Genomic DNA, 21,624 nt, shown 5'->3' with positions numbered 1-21,624 from the left:
AGACATACCAATAGGTTGGTGTGAGGATGCTGTTATTCCTGGAGATGATTTGTTTTGAGAAAAAACCTCTTCCATTCAGCAAGAAAGACAATAAAATACTGTACAGTTGTTTTTTTTTTTTTTTTCCTTTTCCTTTATCTGTGCATGTGTGCATAGAGGGGTGTTAGAGAGAGTGAAAGAGGAAAGGCTTACAAGGAGTGGGTTTCTTATGTCAGCAAAGAGGGAGAACTTGCTTGGACTCAGCTTTTTACAAGGATGTGCCAGCTATTAAATAAATGGCATATCCATTGTAATGCTCAGAAAATAACAACAAAAAAGAAGTCTTACATCTGGTAAACAATTGCCAAGCTGACTGATATGAGCCTTGGGTTGGCAAGCAGTAGGGCTTTAGGCAATAGGCTGAAAGAGCCCCTCGTATTTGTGAAGTTCCACAGTTCACTTCTACAGCTCCAAGATTTCCTTAACTCTCATCCCTCCCTTAACCACAGGCGATTTTATACCAAGTTTTTGGCACTATGAGCTACTACTTATTTGCTGCAGTCATATTCCTCAGCTGCTGAGCAGCATTATCAGCTTATGGGGTTCATGTATGGAAATGTTACACCTTGGTTGGTCTCAGCAGGCCCATTTTTCTTGCACAGATTTATGGCACTTTCTAGCAAGTTGATATGCTTGCTCAGAGCCGAAACAAATTCCCGGTGAGCCTGAGTCAAGAAGAGGAAGATTTATTGTTTTTCAGCCTGACTGCACACATGTGCCCAGAGGCAGCCAGGATGGGTCACAGCCAGTGAAGTGCCCAAGGTGCTTGGGCTGGGGCTGGGCGCCGGGTGGGTCCTGCTGCTCCTGCACCTTTGCAGGGGGGAAGATCCCATCCATGCAGCGTGTCAGAACTTCAGCCCGACCCCGCACAAACCTGGTAGCTGTCCTTCAGTGCAGGGCACCCTGGTGCAAAAGTGACTGTATGGAGCATCACAGCAGCTTGGAAGATGCCACTGGGCAAGGAGGGCAGGCAGCTCTTGCTGCCTGCATGTGGGTGGGTTTGGAAGCATTTGTGCTTCATGCAGCACTCCAGGTACCGTGCCTGCTACGTGTACCCATCCCAGCAAGGCCGGGGATGCTCTGCTGCAGGCACCACCATGGAGTGAATCACACACCCTGGCAGCTGCAGACCTTTCATGCATCCTGCACACCATTGCTTTCCCTCTTTTTCCCCATCCTAGCTGTAAGGACACTGGTGTTTTTTCCACTCAGCTTAGCTGTTTCCCTCCGTGGTTTCTCCTGCCCCATCACTGCAGCAGAGCAGAGCTGCCCACACAGCCCCATGGGGCTGGCAGGGTGTGCTGGGCTCCCAAAGTGCAGCAGCAAGCCCAGGGCTGGGCTGGGCAGCACTCCCTGGCTGAGTGGTGGCGAGCAGGGGCCGTGCAGCAGGTGACCAGCATGTGCTGCCCTGAGCTGTGTGACACCGTGCTGGGCAGTGGGGAGCAGAGGAGACCTGTGGCCTCATTGGGAAGGGAACCTCCAACCCCCTCAGTGCTGCTGACCTGTCTAGCAGGGCCTCAGGATTTCTATCTATCTATCTATCTATCTAATCTATCTATCTATCTATCTATCATCTATCTATCTGTTATCTATCTATCTATCTATCTATCTATCTATCTACCTATCTACCTATCTACCTACCTACCTATCTACCTATTGAAAAGGTAGAGCAAAGACTGAGAAGTCCAGGAGTAAATGGCAGCACACTAACAAGGCAGATGAAATCAAAGAGAACTAATTTTCCCCTCTGCCCAGAGAGCAAAGGAAACACGCTGACCAGTCCTTAAGGAGGATATTTTGCTGAACATACATAAGGAAAACATTCCTAAGAGCCACTCAGGAGCACCAGGTTTGATTGATGGGATGTCAGGAGTCGTAAATCATGGGGTCACAGGTGTGGGGGAAATGAGTGGAGCTATCCTCCCTTCTTGCTTAATTGAATCCAACAGAATCATCAAGGGGGGCTGCTGTGCTTTGTGGATTGCACAGTCTTCATGGAAGACTTCAGAACAGCAAAGCTCACGCTGATTGACTTATGTAGGAGTGAATGCAGAGTAACTCGAGTCTGGGAGAGTAGATGTGGGATGTGTATTTATTTCCTCAAGTGAATGAAATGAGGAAATTCCCACCTTCTCCTTCACTGTATTATCGAAGTCATAGGCAAACATATGCTGGTTTTGCCTTTGTATTTTACTATTTTTCATCAATTATTTCTACCACCAAAAGGTAGCTCAAAGGCAGCATCCTGGCACAGCTGAGTGGAGTCTGGGTATCAGAGCCTACACATTTCCTAGATAAGGGAGATGTGTGATCAGCCTCTCTGATGGGAACACACACTTCCCAAAGCCCCAGAGAGGGTTTTCCTAACATTATGCCTGGTGGCAAGGAGACTGTCAAGTGTTGGACTGAATCAATCTAGTCTGAATGTCCTGTCAGGGATGAGGCAGGAAGCGTGGCTGGCAAACCCCCAAAAGCTTGGGTAGCACAGGAGGTTCACAACTTCAGCAGGGAGAAAACCCCAAACCAGGGAGAGCTGAGGCACTGGAGTGATGCCAGCAGGGAGTTTGGCCAGTGCAGTGTGGCAGGGATTGCTGGGGAGATGTGCTGGGTGTGTGCTGAACCGGCACAAAAAAACTCCTGCACCTTTTATATAACATAATTGCGTGCTTTATTGATATACACAGTAAAGCAGTATATAATACAATAGTAAGGCATATATTTGGTGAAATTTGGTATGTTGTGAAAAAATGCAGTAAAACAGAAGTTTATAAAAATAATTAGTAAATGTTACAGTGTTGGTGTTAAAACACAATATATTATGATATCCAAGTAATAAACCATACTGAGTAACGATGAAATAACATGCCATATGGTATTTATGTATTCAACTACACTGATCATGTTTTACAGTTTAATACTTGTCATTATAAGGAATATGAAATAATTCCCAAATTATGCTTAAAAAAGCAGCAATAAAGCTTTCAACTTTTTAAATACTTTTTGACAGACTCACTCCAAAACTAAGATCTAGAAAGTAAAACAAACAAAACAAAACCCTGATGAAAACAATCGTGCAATCTGTTTTTCCTCCATAATTTTTCTGAAGAGAAGGTTTAATGTATAAGGGGGGAGAAAAAAGAAGAAACCCATCTCTTTCTCAAATTGCAATTTAAACCTTCTGATAAAAAAGGACATGAGAAATAGTGAGGGTTCCTATTGTAATAAGGTGTTAAAAAGCTCTTTATTAGGAAAGCAGAGGTTTGGGGGGGATTGTACTTTTTTTTGTAAATGATTAACGTTGTTATTACTTTAACAATGAGACCTGGTCACACAATGGGCACGTGGTGATGATGTAACATTGTCATACGTAATTGTCAGGAACACCACAAAACCAAAGTGAGGTAGAAATAGCATGACTAGCCATGTTCAATGTTAACTAGCATTCAAAATAAAATCTTTCCCAAGTTTAATTACACTTCATACAAGAAGAGGTAACAGATTTTTTTACTCTTGCAATATAAAGTCAGATGGTTGTGTTTCTATGTATTTTATGGTAAAATTAAAAGCTGGTTAAGAAAATGAAGTGGTAAAGCTTTTTCTGAGAGCACCTCATACCCAAACCTCTCTCTCACAGAGCTGCAGTCAAGCTGGCTAATCTGTTTCTCTATCAGCTCCTCTCTTTCTCATGTTATTGTTAATTGTGCAGGGGATTACTTGAACAGAGAAATGGAGAAGGAGAAAGGACCAGGGTCTTTGTTTTGGTGATAAATACTCATGGAGCAGTGTGACTACCTTCACCTGATCACCATTTGAGGCAAGAACAGCAGTAACTCTTCCACAGCCTTTCCCAAAGGTGGCTTGCAGCACCACAGCTCCTTGGGACCGGCTGCTGCAGCAGGATGAGACAGGACGGTGGGAAGCTCTGGGTTCCTCTTCCAGAGGGTCAAGGATCTCCGTGCCCATTACCAGCACTGGGAGCTGGACAGAGCTCTCTGCGTACCCTACTTGTGCTTTGGGTCAGAAGCCAACCCCACAGGGGGCTGGGGGGAGCTTCTCCCTTTTCTGTCCTCTGCAGCAAAGGTGACAATGGGGGGAGAACTGTCCCCAGACCTGCTGAGCCCCAGGGTTCAAACCAGTAAGGGCAATGTCTATGTTCCTTTACTAAAAGTATCCAGGAATTTAGACTGCAGAGGAAACACTGGCACACAGGATGGTTGTTAACTTCTTTCCTTTCTTTATTTCTTCTGAGTTTTTTCTTTTTTAATTGATTTTTTTTTGCAGGCTCTGTCATATAATGTGCTCTTTCATTTAATTATTGCAAACTAGCTGTGTAATTGCTAGTTGCTGTCCAAAACCAGGACAGTAAGTCATGTAATTCTTAATTTTATTGGAAAGATAAAAAGTAATTACCTTCATTGGAAGTTCAGGTTTTTTGGTTATTTTTTCTAAGCCAGCCCTAGTCAGACAAAACCAATGAGAAATGTAAGGTGGCCATTCTAGTATCACTGCAGGAAATACTTTCATTTTTTTTCTTTTGGATAGGCAAGGAAAAGAACACAGGACATGAATCTCTCTGATACTGTTACAGAGCTGAAATGATACTAAACAAATGCACTGCCTCAGTAGATTTTTTTGTGGTTTTTTTTTAAGGGGGTTTCTATAAACAATTATTTTTATAAAGCACACTTTAGTTTACAATCTTTCATTATAACTGTTATAAATTTCTTTTAAACAACCCAAAATGCGTTCCATATAAAGAAATGGCAAGTTATTTAGCTATCAAGATTTTACATGTAGTTCTCTTATAATTTTTGTACAATTGCATAGACGTGTAAAACCTGCCATTGTTAACAAAACAGTAACAGACTTAGGAAACTACTGAAATCTACAGTATAGTACCACTACCCTTCACAAAAATATAGATTTGTTTTCTTGTAAACTCTTACAGTCTAATCCTCTTTGTAGTATGAATATTATAAAAACCATGCGGAACGCCTGAAGTTGTAAAACACATCTTGCTATTCTAACACCTTGTCGTCGGTCATCACGGTCACCAAGGTTTCCATCGCTCTTCCCAGGTCATCTGCCATGTGGAAAAGGCTCCCTACATTGTGGCCTGAAAAAGAAAGTCAAAGAGAAAATTAAACAAAGAGGACGTAGCAGCACGTGGATAGGAAAACGTCACAGATCCGTCGTTCTCTGTGTGCCGCTCGCCGCCATCCCCAGAGGAGACTTCCAGAAGTCTCCTGGATGAGTCCAACAGGTTGTGATTAGCAAAAGCTGCCAGGTTTGTACAGCATTTAACAGCAGCACTGGCTTGAATAGCTATGGCAAACCACCCCGCAAATAAGCCATCTTCCCCCGGGTGATGGAGTGTCATCATTATCAATGTGCACCAAAAGCAACAATTAAGTCCACTGACATCACAGAAGAGTTTCTGACTGATGCTGCAAGTGTTTGAGCATCCAATGTTCTATCAAGGAGAAAAAGAGAAACAAACAAATTAACTAAATCAGTACAACCAAGAGGTCTCAGCAGGATACGTGCAAAGATAAATATGATGATGACCAAAAAAAGCCAGTCAGTTAATTCAAACATTTTTAAAATATCCTTTCCTTTTTGGACAGCAGTCCAGCACAAAGAAAGATGCCACAATTACCAGCTAACTACTATGCAGGGGTTCACTTGTGCATTTCCCTTCACCCATAAACATTCTGAAGTCCTAAGATAGTATAACCACAACCTTCTACACAGAAGTGATGAATAAACACACAGTACCATCCTGGAGATGAAACTTGCTACGTCTCACACTCATGTCACCTGTGCAGCAAATGGCAATGGGTGGTAAGAAAGGGCTTCATCACAATTAGAGACCAAATAAACTCAAGGATGGGGAGACTGAATTGCCAAAAATTGCCATTTTAACCCCTGGCACGCCTTGTCTGCTCTCCCACTGCTGTTCAGGAAAGTGTCTCTCTCCTCCAAGTCCTGTGCGAGATTTCAGACCTCTATGACTGTCTCAAATGCCCTCTGGCACCTCAAATGTCAGAGACATCATGGTTTAAACAGCTGCACCTTACCTGGAGTCTCCCTCCTGAAAAAATATGACTGAAGAGGGAACGTGACTGAGATCTAGCCACCGTACAAGATAAGCATCCAAACCAAGGACTGACTGTTCAAGATTTCTTGCAAGGACAAGAAGGAATGAGCAGACAGAAGGTCTTAAACCAAGCAGAAGGAAATTATACTCCACACAGCACATAATTGTATTACTGAACTCTTCGCCACAGGCTGATGTTGAGGCCAAACACATAAATGAGTTAAAAGAGGAGTTAGAAAATAATTGCTGAAGAAAGATTTATTTAGATGCAAAAAAGTGCATGTGATCTCCAACTCAAGAAGTCTCCATGCTGCAGAGTGCCAGCATCTGAACATTTATAAGTGAAGTATTACTCAGCAAAATGTCATGTCACCCTAGCCTGAGGGGGTTTGATTTACTCTCTGGGAGCACTTGTGATAGAATATTTATCTGGAAAAACACAGGAAGTGCAATGCCATCTGCCCACAGCTCTGGTTCTCAGAAATGCTTTGCATTAGTCTGGATGCTGAGTCCTCACCACGGTCCTTGAGGAAGGAGCACCTAAATGAGGGAAGGACATGACCAGGACATCCAGGATACACCTTTCATGCAGTCCCTACCTGTAACATGCAGAAGCCTGACTGACCATTGCACACCTACATAGTGGCTTCTCCTGCTGACACAAGTGGAGCGGGAATGAACCTTCCCTGTGGGGAAAATCAGGCTCACCATCCTCCTCACAGTGCTTGTATATTTGTGGTAGTCATGCACTGCTCACATTCCTACAGTAAGTAAAAGCCTGGAGTGATCTCAGTTCAGCAGCTTTTATGGAATAGAAAAAAATTACCTTAGACTATTCAGAGAACCATAGAATGGTTTGGGATGGAAGGATCTTAGGAACCATCCAGTTCTAACCTCCCTGCCAGGGGCAGGAATGCCACTCACTAGAGATGACTGCTCAGGACCCCATCCAACCTGGCCTCAAACACTTCCAGTGGTGGGGCATCCACAACTCTGGGCAACCTCTGCCAGTGTCTCACCACCCTCAGTCAAGAATTGCTTTCTAACATCTGGTCTAAACCTGTTCTTTTCCAGTTTTAAACTACTGCCCATTCTCCTATCACTATCTGCCCACACAGAAGTCCCTGTCCCTCCCTTTTATAAACCCCCTTAAGGTACTGAAAGGTCTCCCCAAAGCCTCTTCGCCATGCTGAGCAACTCAGGAGCTTTTTTCTTCTGGGGAACTACTACCACTCTCTATATTCAAATACTAGGTTTTTTTAAGGTTGTTAGAGTTCTTTTTTTAATTTAGCATTGATGATACAAAACTAGGCTGGATCTAAAGAAGAACTATTCAAGAAGCTGCCCATTGGACAGTGAGCTGTGCTGTGACACAGCTTGCCAGATAGCAATACAAAAAAATACTAGGTTCTGGTATCTGGTATCTGGTGACAATTTGCTAACTGCACTAATATGCAAAGAAAAAGATGCATCAATCAGCAATTTCATCCACACATCATAAATGTATAGCCATCCTATCCATCTGAAGCAAAACCTTGTAATTTCCTCATCAGCATGACAAGTAACTGCATACGAAAGATTCCTGACAAGTTTTGGTCAAAACATAGTTTATTTTAAAGTAAATGTATCCTACCACATTTATTTTAGCTGTAAGGGATAATCTCTGTCACTGGCATCACACAGACAGGTATCAATCCAGCAACTTATACCATCACAAGTGAAAATCTGACAAAGCCATATGAAATGAAGAACATATGGGAGATGCTGGTGCAAACCAGCTGAGCTGCTGACCTGCTCTACTCACCTGAAACTCTGACTAAACTCCATGACTTTGTGGGAACACTCCCCTCTGGTATAACCAGAGCAATGCTGTGACTGGGTAGCCCAGCTGTGAGAAGTGCTCGTGGGGTGATGGGCTCACATTCAGATTTGCTATGATCTGTTGTTTCTAGAAAACTCCAGGGCTCTTCAGGATTCCAATATTGCTCATTCTTAGGAAGACTGATCACCCTTTTGTAGGCTTAGAACAACCCAGACTGCTAAACTGTATCTTTAGAAATTAATACTATTTTGTTCTGTTAAAAAAGAGCTAGGTCTAGAAAGAATAACTTCAACCAAAAACACAAACACAAAACCTTTCAGATGTATGCCACAGAAGGTATAAACTGTTACATTGTTCAGGCAATTAGAAGTCCTTATGGATCCATGAATCCCTAGGTACTTTTTAATATTTAAAAATAACAGAAATGTCCGACAGTACTTTTTTCCTTTGTCTGTTAATTGATATAATATTTTTGAAATATCCATGCTTTTAATCTGATTTCCCTCCTCAAAAGCTGCCCTGATGGATGCTGCAGTGATTAAGGAGATACAGCTCCCTCTCCCCTGCAACATCCACACTCCCTCTCCAGCTCAGGTCTTAATTTCCTCTGCTAAAACTGAACACTTGTGTCTTCTCCAGAGCCATCTGAGGTTAGAGCTCAGAGCATGACCACAAAGCACTGCTGACTGCAGTTTGTGCTGACAGCTGGACTGTAAATGCAGCAGCAGCAGGGGGACCACGGTCTCCAGGACAGCCCTGGGATGGCAGGACGGGCCAGAGGAGCAGGTGGTGGCTGTGCTCCAGCCAGACAACTGGCAGACCCTCAGCTGGGTGTCACTGCACTGCCAGCAGGATTTTTGCTTCTCCTGGACATGGGAATAACAGCCAGGTCAATTGAGACTGCAAAGAGCTGAGAACAAAGGACATGATGATTTCCTGGTACTGTATGTGCAATGAGTGCACACCCTTCTGCCATGACTGTACCTAAATTAGTGTCTAAGTTCACTGCTTCCATAGGGCTCTGCTGCTGCCACTGAATGCTGCTCACTTGCCCTCCATAGTACTGAAAATGTACTACTGAAATGTAGGATGTTGGATGTTGTAGTTTGGGTTGGTTTAGCAAATGAGAGAAATACTGTCCTAAAAGCACTTAGAAAAATAAAAATCAGAACTTTCCATTATTATTCAGATTTCTAAAGTAATGCTATCAAAGAAGGCATTAATTTCACTCTTCTTTTTTTTTAACATTAAAACTGAGAAAGTCTTATCCATGCTTGAGGCACTGAAAGGTTGAAAAATGCTGCTATGTAATGAAAAAACTAGTAGACACTTTGAAATGCAGCAATAAAGTTCAAAGTGGACATGGACAGTATTAATTTCAACTTCTAAAATCCACAGCTGCCATTTGCTTGGGAAGCAGAAGATACCTATTTCTGTATATACTAACAACCTCACTTCTGGTCACACAGAGAGCAATGTGTTTCACATCTGCTGAATTTGCTTCAGAGACTCTAATGGAATCAAGGCCCACGGGTGTGGGCACAGTAACAGAATAACAATTTTATACTACAGCTTGTCAGAAAAATAAATGTGGAACATTCAGACTTGAAAGAGTGGATGGAAAGTAAATTGAGAAATCCCAACACAATACAGGGCCTTTTCTAGCAGAAGAGATTTCTACCCCTTTCCTGACAAAAGAAAAATCCTTCCTGCTGGTGACTTGGGTTTTGATACCCTTATTCATATTGAGTAATGCCACAAAATCTACGGGATTACACACAAAGACAATACCAAATGTGAGTAATAGAATCAAAACCTGGCCAGGTGGGTTTTAAACCACAGGATCTGCCTTTGCACGTACAGACTCACACCTAAAGCAGAAGCTGTTCTATACCATAGCTCATATCCTTCATAAGCAGGTGGACAATGGCATTTTATATCCAGCTCTCCACGTTACTGAGGTCCCTCTGAAACCATTAGGGAGCACAAACTCAGCCAGAGAGTGCTGAGCAGTTCACTGAAGTCAATTTTTTAGGGTTAAACTGCTGGAATCAGATCAGGTAGAACAAGCCAATTATTTTTTTTCTTGTTAATTACTTGTATCAAGTATGCCCTCTGCAGAAGAAGCTTTTTTTTGAGTAATATGCATGAATATGAATGAAGATAATGGAAATCAATGACCTGTTTTTACTAAACAGGAAAACAGTTCTCAGAGTATATGAGCTGAGAACAAGCAGGACTCAATGTGAAGTATTTTCCATTACATTTCTGGATTTGTACAGTCTGCTGATGCCATCTCAAGCACCCTTTTTCGATCCATATGAGAGGACTTGCCATTTAAGGACAAACTTAATCTGCACCAAAAGTCTTATACCTTGGAGCAGCTGAACCTGCCCCAGCACCTACAGCCAAAGCAGAGAACCTCAGTATTTCAAGGCACCACATCAGGACAATTCCTGGCTTTCCCAGGGCACCCTGTCAGAGACTGGGGGTTCACAGCAGCTCTGTTAAGAGACTTTCCACGAGCCCCTCCCTCTGTACCAGCAGAAGTTTGCAAACCAAGTTACCCTTCAATTCCTGCCTCATCCACACCGAATGTCTTCCGTGCAGAAAAGGTCATTTCATAGTCACTGCAACTGCACTCAGGCAGTCTCTGAATATTTTATCTTCAATAATAATTTTCACTAGAAATTCATCTTTCAAACACTGTATCTGGTTGGGAGGTGAAGAGCAGCTTCACAGAGGAAAAATCAAGGCTCTCTGGAAATGCTTTCAAAGGAGCTGTGACAACACAGTGCAAAACACTTTCCTCCATTAATGAGCAGCGACACACAAATTCCAAAACCTATTTTGCATCAAATCAACCATGTCCAAAGTGCACAGTGAAAACCACAGCCCATTTGCATTGCTGAATGCAACACTGTGAAGCTGGTGAATGTTAGTAGCATTCTTCTTTCTGCAATAGTACATCAGGAAATTAAAAAACCTGAATCTCTTATACCTCTCAACTCTCATATTTCTGAAGAAATATAAAAAAACTATTTAATCACTGGAGATGATGGTTGGTATACTGCTACACATATATAAATATAGCTGTGAGTTTGTAAGCAGAACAGCAAGAGAGCCCCGTCTCCCTGCTGTGCTTACACACAAGAGCAACAGAACATAAGTCAATGACTGCAGCATATTTACTGACAACATTTATCATTCAGAGGCTTAATTTCAACGTATTATTTTCTCCTCCCCATTCCTGATTTTCCACCTCTAGAGCATGTAAGAAAATGCAGACGCCTGAGCTGACATTGTCTCCACTGAAAGTTGAGAGGTACACCACTGTTACAGCACACATGGAGAATGCACTCAGCAAAACCAAACAAAACCCAAAGCAAAATAAAACCACCCCCACCCTTCACCAAACCCAAGCAACCCCGTGCTGTGTCACACACATGCTGGGCACAGAAAGCAAGCTGTGACAAACAGAAGCCATGGCAGTGAGCCTGCGTCTCACTAACCTCTCTCACTGGCTTTCCAGGGGCATTTCTTCCTTTAGGAACAGAGAGAGGAAGTGGAATAATTATCAGAAAGAATGGAAAAAAAAAAAAACAAACCCACACATGAACATATATTTTATACTGTAAAAGACACTTCAATTTCCATTTAGCAATTTAACATTAAAAAATGCATTTCTGCTTAAACAAAGACCAAAAGTGCACTGAAATCCACTGATGATTCTGAGTTGATTTATTCAACAACAGTTCTGTAACCTATGGCTTGGTTTAACTTCTCAAAAACACTTGAGAAAACTACTTACACCAACTTACACACCTGTCAGTTGAGAATAACGACTGCAGACAAGATCTGAACTCACTTTCTGAGCATCCTAATTACCGAATTTGAGTACTTCTAACAATCAGTGTAAGTGGTAAAAACATTTTCCCCCCATGTCAAATTTATCTACCCAGACACTTTACATTGTATTGTGGCCTACATACACTAAGGTATGCATTGATATACATGCCTATGTGTACACACTTATTTCACACCTACAGAAGTACGCTGGAATGCAACATACTCACATTCAGGATAAATATGTTGCAAAATATGTTTGCAACATGTTGACCTGCAAGCATGGTAAAACCGAGGGGGCAGAGAGAAAAATGTTCAAGTAAAAAAAGGCAAAAAGAGAAAGTATCTTATCATGTTCAGGTACTACCAAAATGGAGTCAATAATGGGTTTAGCTGCAAAGATGCTCCTAACAAGCCTCCACAGAAGCCATACTTTGATCATGCTGATTCTTCTCAAACACTTCTCATAGCACATTTGTTTTTAGAAAGGGGAAGCCAGGTGTTACTCAACAGCAGAAACACCCCTTTGTCCACCTTTCCACCACACAGCCAGTAACAGTCTGGCTGTCTCCAGCAGCAGTGTCCCACTGTCACTGTCACACTGCTGGCAGCTCTGCCATGCCACACTTGCAGCCCTAGTGAGAAAGTCACTGCAGCAGACGATGCAGGATGATCTTTGCCCCAGAGCTGCTGTAAATGATGCAATTTTAAATGATGTGTGGGACACTGGGGAGAGAGACAGACACGTGACGGAGAGCACACCAGTCAGCACAATGGTAACCTAATTGCTGTTGGGTTTTGCTCTTTGGCAGGCTGTAGGAGAAGGGAAGAGAGGCAATAAACAGCTTTATGGGTATTTTACAAGCTGCAGAACAAGGGTCAACAGCAGAGCAAGGCAGAGCAGAGGCAGTACAGGAGAGGAGGAGAGGGCAGAGGAAGGAATGGCATCACTGACCAGCACAGGTCTGACAAACTCCAGGCAATGGAAAGGGCGGGGGCAGCTTCTGAAGGCTTAGACAGCAGAGGTTACCATTTACAGAACAGAGGAACTTTTAGTCCCTTCCTGCCTCTCTCCCTCTCCCCAGCAGCACACTTCCTATTAAAAATGACAGCAAGAGGTTGAATAACAACATGCTCTACACGTGGGTTTTTATTTTGCTCCTCAGTGAAATCTTGACTCCAGTGATGTCCGTGCCACACGTGCTGGTGCAGAGAGGTGTCACTTCAGCTCTAAGGACTCCACCTCACAGGCCTGCCTAACCTTTTAGGACTTACATGTGTCTGCACAGCCTGAGACCTCCTCTGGCACTTTTACCAGGAGTCACGAATTCCCTAAAAAATGATTTCTAAAAGGGGAGATGAGAATGTCTCACCAATATCAATCATGTAACAGAAAATCCTTGGAAAGGAAGATAAAAAAATCTATTGCATACTTTGGTCATTTCCTGATGAAGAGCCTCAGGATTTAGGTCAGCTTAAGGAGTCCAGAAACTGCAGCATAGTACAGCTTGGTTTGAAGGAGTCCTGGGGCAGGAATGGGACCCAGCAGGAGATTAGCTTGGGTCCACAGTTTAGCTTGGGTGAAGAAGAGAAAAGGAACTGCCTACAAGCAAAATACTGGAGTTCTTAAAAAACCCCTTCCTGTCTGCACAAGCACCTACAAGTGCAGCTACACAGTGTTTAATTTAAATCTACATGGGACAGACTGGATTCTGCTTGAAAATGAATGCATTTAAAGGTAACTGGGGTAGCTCAGCACCACACAAAACAGCTGGTGAGGACAGTCTGTGGTGAGTAATCAGCCCTAGAATTTGTTAAATGCAGCAAAGATCCACACTACTACAGCAACAGCTAATTTCTTCTGGAGGAAGATTAAAAAGGGTTTAATGGATTTTACGTTATTTTCTTCTTTGCATATGAATGAATGCCTGTTTCTAAGTTTTAAGGCAAGGAGTATGGTTTGGCATAAATTGCAGAGGAAGAAGATTGTCTATATTGCCACAGTTCTGTGTGTTCTGTAAGGCATCCAAATACTGATATGCAATCTGTGGGTGCCTAATTATCTATTATTTCTGCTCAAATCAACATTTCCTGCCCTTACAAAATAGAAGAGTTTTTCTTTTTCTTTTTTTTTTTTTTTTTGAAAGCTACATGGCATTGCATCACAGGCAAAGGTACACAGCAAGTGACCACGTCAAACCTGAAAGCAGAGGCACCACCAAAAACTTCATGCAGGAGTGTCTGCAGATCCAGGTGAAAACAGAGAGCACAAAGCAACTACTGCACTGCCCCTGTCACTGAGCTCAGGAAAGGGACAGGCTGCACAAAAAGGAGATCTGGGTCTGCAAAGAGCCTTTTTTCTCAAAACAACAAAAAGAAAGATCTGTTGAAGTTTTATTAAATTCATTACCATATTCTCAGTTTACACCAGAACTGGGCATTATAAAACAGGGAAGACCTAGTTCACCCCACCACTGTCCCATCTGCAGAGAAGCTCAGCCAGATCAGTTCTGTTGAGCAAAGGGATCTTAGTCACCTGGGCTCACTGTGGTGGGATCCAGGACCACAGGTGACACAATCCAGGAGAGCCAGGGTATCTCAAATGGAAGAGTACTTCCAGAATACTCCACAGTACAGTAACTGCAGGGTACTCTTTCACTGACTCAGTAAAGTGTGAAAAGTCTGCATCATGAGACATTCTGCTGTCAGAATAAGAGAAACTGCATTATTTGCAGTGCTGAAAGTTGCTAGTTCCACTTAGGACGTTAGTCCCATTCATGACAGAGCCTGGCTGGCGCACAAGTGAGAGGAGAAAATGTGACTGGCATGTTTTAATGTGACTGAGATAAAAATAAAACTCCTAAAAAAGGGTGCTATTCTTAGTGCCATTCATTTATTGCTGTGGGATCTTGTAATTTCACTGCACCACACCACAACTGTGTTAAGCAATACCATGCAAAATTGTGAGGACCAGTCTCTGTCCAAATGTTCTCACATTATGTTATGGCCTCTTAGCTCTTTTAAGCCATGATGGTCTCATTTCTAACCAGTTTTGGCTCCCACTTCTTCACTATCTCCCAGCAGGGGGCCCAGCCTTGCAAATCTGGGAAGCTCTCTCATCAGCTTCAGTTAATTCAAGCACTTCTGCCCCTAAATACCTCTCTGAGCTTCATTCACAGAATGCATTTGCCATGAAACCATAGCTGCAAAACTCAGCCTGGTCCACCATGAGAGCCACCTGAAGTGGTGCAACTTGTTCATCCTCAGTGCTGCAGGAGAGATGAATTTGGCTTTGAAAATCCTGCCAATCTTATTCTCTAACTGTAAACTAATTCCCTGGAGATTTAGTCGTTTGGGCACAAACACAGCGTGAAAATGTTTTCCTCTGTGGCCCATTATTGAGCAGGGTCAAATAAACCACTGAGGTGGCATTTAATGGTAGATTTCCACTAAATGTCAGACCTCTGGCTTTGACATCTGTTTTGAGTTAGCACAGCAGCTGTTTGAAGCAGCTGCAGCAGTTGTGAATTTGCTGGGAGCAGCAAAGTAAAAGAGGAGTGGATGGGAAACCTTTTAGATTAAAAGGAAAGAAAAATTCCTTAAGGACAGCAATCATCAGGTATTCAGCAGAATCTCTCTAGAAATTAAACAGCTTTTGGCATCAAGAGCCAGCTGTGCAAGGAGCAAGAAAGTCCTGTTCTCCTTAGGAAATGCCAAGGACTGCCAAAAGAAACTGAAGAAACACACAAATGAAAAGCCCTATAAAAGGTGTAAGGTAAATAGGTTGTTGCATCTGAGGTCTGCTTCTACAGGTCCATGACACAATCTGTTTTGCACTCGCTTCTCTAAAATACATTCAAAATGATGTCATGAAGCCTTGATGCCCTTTTAAAAACAACTTTGTGCAGCAAAAGCTTGAAAAATATAATCTTAAGGAATCTATCTTCAGGTGAGTGACAATTACTCTTGCTTTTTGTTGCTTTGTTTCAGAATTCCAAAATAAGAGCCACTATTCACTTTAGTAAACTATTTCCCAGTCTGAGCAAGTCTTACTCTTCAGGTGCTTTGGACAACATTTAGGCTGAATATGTCTGTGATGCTCAACTACACATCTGTACACCCAAGCATATAAATTCTGTCCTTTTCTCTCCTCACTGCTTGCTCAGCTCTGAACTTTTCTCACAACCAAAGCCTTCAAAATTCTGTTTGCTTTTGTCATATTGTTCTGAACTCCTCCAAGCTGTTGGTATTCTAATAGGCAATAGGACACCCAGAATTATGTCCCTGATTCAAAAGGCCTGCCACTCCCTATGCTGTGACGCGCTGATATTTAGCTTGAAAATTAACACACTTATTTTTACAGGCCACAAAGAAAATATTTTTTCATAAAATCATTAAGGTTGGAAAGGACTTTCAAGACCATTGAGTTGAACTGTTAACCCAGTACTGCTGAGCCCCCACCAAACCAAGTCCTCAGGTACTACATCTACATGTCTTTTAAACACATCCATGGCTGTTGACTCAACACTTCCCTGGGCAGCCTGTTCCAATGCTTGACAACCCTTTTCCTGAAGAAATTTTCCCTAATATCCAATTCACACCTCTCCTGGCACAACATAAGGCCATTTCACCTTGTCCTACTGCTTGACACTTGGGAGAACAGCTCAATCCTCACCTTGCTTCAACCCCCTTTCAGGCACTTGTAGAGTGATAAGGTCTTCCCCGAGACTCCTTTTCTCTGGAGTAAACAAGCCCAGCTCCCTCAGCTCTTCTATCACAACCTATTTCTGAATGGCAGACTGAGACAACTGCATTTCTGGTATCTGACAATTTTTTAATTTTACCTAATAAGAATCAATATAACCAAAAGTATTTTTTATAGATATGTGCTATTGCTTGTTAGGGCTTCTTCTTCTGTTCCTGAGCATCTATGTGAGATAGGTATTCACACCTGCAACCTGAGATTCAATCCAACTTGTACTGGAAAGAAGTAAAATTTCACTTGCACCACGCCTGAGTCCTTAACATTATGCCATCTTCTCAGGCTACTTTGCCAAACTGCTTTCACTCTTCTGCAAATGCACTTTGATCTTCTGTTAAAGATCAGAGATCTGAGATACAGATTATACCTCTCAACAGCAAAAAGGTTCCTGATTCAGGAGTTTGCTGAGACCAATCAACTCTGCTTCCTTTTCTTCTTCCTGAAGTCTTGAAAATTTTAAATCAGAGATGCCTGATGCCTGTGGAATCTGACTGACCACAGCATCTTTCATGTCATACTGAAAGTCTACATGAAGCTGCAGCACATCAGATGTCAGATGTAATCTTTGTGTTTGCAGGTATCAATTGAATATAACTGAATTATTAAATTGGGAATAGAAGAAAACTTCAGTAACAGAAGTTTACTAGAGCTCTCAGCAGCCTCTATCAACTAATGAATGGCAATCCACTTGCACTGGCTTTAGGACAAACTGTTTCTTACAGAGAGCCTGACCATTCCTATAACTCAGCCAAAAGGAATTACACTAACCTGGCATTCACGCAAATACATCAAAAGATATATGCAGAACACAGAAACATAATTGAAGTCCTAATCTCTTTAGCCAAAACCTGGTACAATTCCCAAAAAACTGAACAAGTTTCTCTCCCAGCTGCACGGATCTTTTTGTGTAGCCCAAGGGAGGGGAAGAGGCAGATTCTGGCTCAGCCTGGCAGTGCCTTGGCCAAGACCTAAAAGCAAAGTCGCGAGGGAAGCCTGGCTCTGCTGGGCTGTGCCCGTTCCTGCTGCTGCACCAGGAGCTCCTCTCGTGCCTTGGCTGAGGGGGGCTCATGTCAAAGGCTGTGCCCCCTCCTCACTCACAGCCCTCCACCCAGCTAGACAGTATTTTTGTTCTCCATGGCAGCTAGTCACACAGGGAAGTACATAAGCTGCAATACCTTTTGTGGATGCTTGTGATCACCTACTGTGTTTTCAAGACAGTTACTGAATGAAGAAACAAAATAAGGGAACACATTCTTTCTCCCTAGCTAAATGACCACATTTTGCATCCTGAGAACGAAAATCTGAATCTACAGCTTAATTTACAAAATTAAATTATTATCTAATCTTATCAATTTCAGTTCTTTTTCCTACTAGATTTTATATTCTCTCCATTTGTTTCATGAAGCTTTGTATTTTTCACTAATAAGATAAAGAAACATTTTTTATTTTCAGTGACCAGAAGGTGATGTCTAGAGACTGACCTCTACCTATTTATTCTAGACAGGAAATGAACCACTCTATTTCAAATATCCCATTAAATTTTGTTTTATAAATTGCTCCTATTTCACTGAAAACTAAGTTTGTTTTTAAAAAGAAACACTGATAGGGTCATCACCTATGAATACAAATTAGACATCACATTTGGTGAATATTTTCACACATGGTATACCTACATCTAAACACATGTGACTATGCAAGATCTATGTACAACATATTTACACTAATGATGGTCACTAATAAGAAAACACTGTCTGTTGTAACCTTGTGTACACAGCAACTTAAAAAAAAGTCCATTTTAATCTACATAGCAATATTAGGAAGACTTTTCATCTATTGTCTCTCATAGCAATCATTTGGGCAAAATGAGGGCTGGACATAAGACTTTTTTACATAATGTTGAGGTGGAGCTGACTGCAGTTGACAATTTATTGTATTCGACTTTATTCAATGATATCTTTCTAAATGATTCCATCTTTTGATCTACAGCATGACATCTTATACAGTTTATATTGACTTTTATCCCACTCCTGACAGATGGTTTCTGGTGAGAGCTGAACTTGCTTTGAAAGCAAAGGATGGAGAAAACCTGACTCCACTGAAAGTTTAGTACAATGGTCAAAGCACTTATCTCCTAAAGAAAAACCCCTGGGTGATGTGTGACACTTGTGCAAGGGCCCTGCAGGAAGTCTATGCCCCCTGAAATCCACTTATCAGGCTGGCAGTACCAGGGCTTTCTCTTGCCAAGTGGCTGAGCCTCTTTTCACAGCAACAGCCAACATCCCAAACTTCCCATCTCCTGCTAGGAATCTCAGCTGTTTTTCTTGGCAGCAGAGTATTTTCTTCTGCGCTCAGAAAAGAGCTTAAATTAAAAAAGGTTGGACAAATAAATTCTGGTAATACAAATGCCTATATTTAGCAAACAACAGGAATGAGAGAAATGGAAACACTGGAAGAAAGGCTGTGGCTGTATGAACAAGTGCAGCCTATGCTGCACAAACAAGCACCTCACTTGTTTTCCCTCCATGCCTCTGGACCTGAGGGCTACATGGTTGAGAACTTTGACTTAGAACTCTAATATTATCTCAAACCACAGTCTTGGAGAAGGATAAGGACAGAAGGAAAATATGCTAAGACATGTATTAAAAATAAATCATCAAGGGGATCAACTAAAAAGAAGGAAAGCTGTGAAAAAAGGAACATGGAGAGAGGGAAGCAAAGAAAATGCTTGGGGAAGAAAGAGTCTCACAAAGACATTGTTTCTTCCACATATCTAGGGCTACCTGTGGAGGCAGCTTAAGGTAAGGAGGAACAGGCTGCTCCTCCACCCTTAGCAAGAGGGGTTTCCCTACAGCTATTGTTGAAATGAAAACAAAGAGCAGCAAAAAGCCTGATGCCAAAACACAACCCCCTGAAAACATCAAGAAACAGAAAACACTTTTATATTCTTCCCTCTCATCTGCCACAGGCAGCAGTGCTCACCTCTGGAGCTGGGGAAGGAGTTGTTGAGCTGCTCCATCACTTCCTCCAAACCTGTGCTTGTGTCCTGGGGAGGGCTGAGCAGCTCATCCTCACCTGCAAAGCAAATCCACACCACTGCATGAGAGCCTGTGCTGACAGTTTGTATTGCCAAGTCCTCCTCAAAGGTAAGGCTGTTCACTCAGACACATTTTCTGCTTAGTGCACAATAAAATTTTGAAAGGTGAATTTTGTTGACTGTTACTGTTCTCTCTCTTTATAAGGATCTAAGGGAAAGTAAATGAGGAATTTGAGACAATTAACACTATTTTAATTCATAAGAGGGATTTAAGAAATCGACTCTGGTAAAAGAAGTAGGGTAAAATGTCTGCTAGGAACATCTAGTTCCATAAATGACACTCGTCGTTTCAGCTTCTCTTATTCTATTAATGGAAAAAGAAATTGCTGTTGTGAGTGCTGCTGTTGAGCAGCTTTCTAATAGTGCTGGGTTCATGTTGGCACTGCTTTGCCTAGCTGTGCAAATCAGTAGAAACCCAGATTTTCATCTGCATCAGTATTAATATTTCTGACAGTTTAATTGCCTCAGATTGGCGCTCCAAGAACACTCAATTGTACTGTAAAAGGGTTTAGCAGCAGTTTAATAAAGCGAAATACATTTCTCCCACTGAATAATTTCTATAACCTGATTATAGGGCAGCAGCTTAATGGGAAATTCAATACATTTTATTTTTACTGGATTTTTTTTGCTCATGGTTTCATATAACTGAAATCCATATGTTGTTTTTAATGCAGATCCTGGCCTCCAATATAAATAAAGCATCTAGGAAAAAAAACAAACCTAAAGTATATACTTTGAGTGAGATTCTCCTTTTTCACTAGATGTCTTATCTCTATTGAAACACAAAAGCAATTTTGCCTGCCGTATTAACTGAGTTACATAACTTCTTTTGAAAATGACTTAATGACCCTTTATTCTAACATGTTGTGCCCTATTTGAGTAGGAAACTGTCTGATTTTCTGTTAACATTTACATTCTTTAAACGATAAGGTGCTCCATGCTAGTGAAAAACCTAGAAAAGGGATATGAAAGGAGCATTTCAGGGCTGCCTATATTTAAGCTGGGAGTTTAACAAGAATTATTTCTGACCAAGAGTGATTTCTCCCACTCCAGCACAAGAAGTGGGATAGAGTGTCTGCAAGAAGCACTTAATTCATATAAATGATGCTCTTTGTATCAGCTCCTTTTATTCCACTAATGGTCTAAAAATAGTTGCTGAGGCTGCTTGCAGTTTCTTCAGCTTTTGAGTGGTGCTGGACTCACGAATCAACTCACACCATGAGTTACTTTCACATCAGACATTGCACTGACAGAGGTGTCTTAGAAAAAGCAATGTCCTTGCAGCCTTTGCTGAATGTCAAGGTGAAAACTCAGAGCGAGATCTCAGTGATTCTACCCAGGCTGAGGATTTTATCAGCCTGAAGAAAGCCTCCTGGCCCTAAAGATCTCAATAAAAGGGCCATGGTTCGGCTGTCCTGGTCGCGAACTGAGGACAGGTACCAATTTCCAAATGTCCTCATAACTGCTGATATAAGCTGCACTACCGACCCCCAAAAATGTTGTATTTTTTATTTAAAATGCATTATTTTAATTTTTTTCCTTATTTGGATGATATTTTCTGAGCATTTTCTTGTAAAGGACAAAATAAGCCATCAGCCAACAACTTGACAGAAGTAAAGATACCTTCAGAGCTCAGTCTCCTCTCTTTACCCAGAAGAGCATTCCCCCTTTGTGTCTCCACAAAAGGTTTAGAGAGATAAGTGTGTCTCAAATATTCTGGTGGTACCTGAACAAATTTAAAGTTCAGAACAGCCTCTTGCCTCATACACTTCAGAGAACCTCTTCTACTGATACCCTGCTGGGCAGAAAGGCCAAGGACAGGGACTTTCCCACTGGGACTCCATGAGGAGAAAAGCAGAACCGTTCCACTTGCCCAGATGTTCTTCAAGTTAACAAGTTCTGTTTGTAAATAAGGGTTTGAGTGGGTCACTGCTTTTACCAAAACACTGCTGGTGGAACAC

The 21,624-nt window shown here is 42.0% G+C and overlaps 1 protein-coding gene across 21 annotated transcripts in view; it reads right to left on the bottom strand.

Annotated features, from left to right (window-relative positions):
• Window positions 1-2,683: 2,683 nt before the first annotated feature.
• The window catches only part of DMD (dystrophin), a 1,045,484-nt gene continuing 1,026,543 nt past the window's right edge, over window positions 2,684-21,624 (bottom strand). For 16 of the 21 annotated variants that reach the window (XM_068179791.1, XM_068179794.1, XM_068179795.1 and 13 more), the window contains 2 exons: window positions 19,549-19,641; window positions 2,684-5,155 (listed from right to left, as the gene is read on the bottom strand). In XM_068179791.1, coding sequence (XP_068035892.1) covers window positions 5,058-5,155; window positions 19,549-19,641 — 191 coding nt within the window. In that variant the 3' untranslated portion in view covers window positions 2,684-5,057. Of the gene's footprint in view, window positions 5,156-11,473; window positions 11,506-19,548; window positions 19,642-21,624 lie in introns of all 21 variants that reach the window. The other 5 variants (XM_068179793.1, XM_068179809.1, XM_068179813.1 and 2 more) reach the window with 2 other exon arrangements.

This window comes from Anomalospiza imberbis, chromosome 2, assembly GCF_031753505.1.
Source record: "Anomalospiza imberbis isolate Cuckoo-Finch-1a 21T00152 chromosome 2, ASM3175350v1, whole genome shotgun sequence".
NCBI lineage: Eukaryota > Metazoa > Chordata > Aves > Passeriformes > Viduidae > Anomalospiza > Anomalospiza imberbis.
This window is presented reverse-complemented; position numbering and strand designations above follow the sequence as displayed.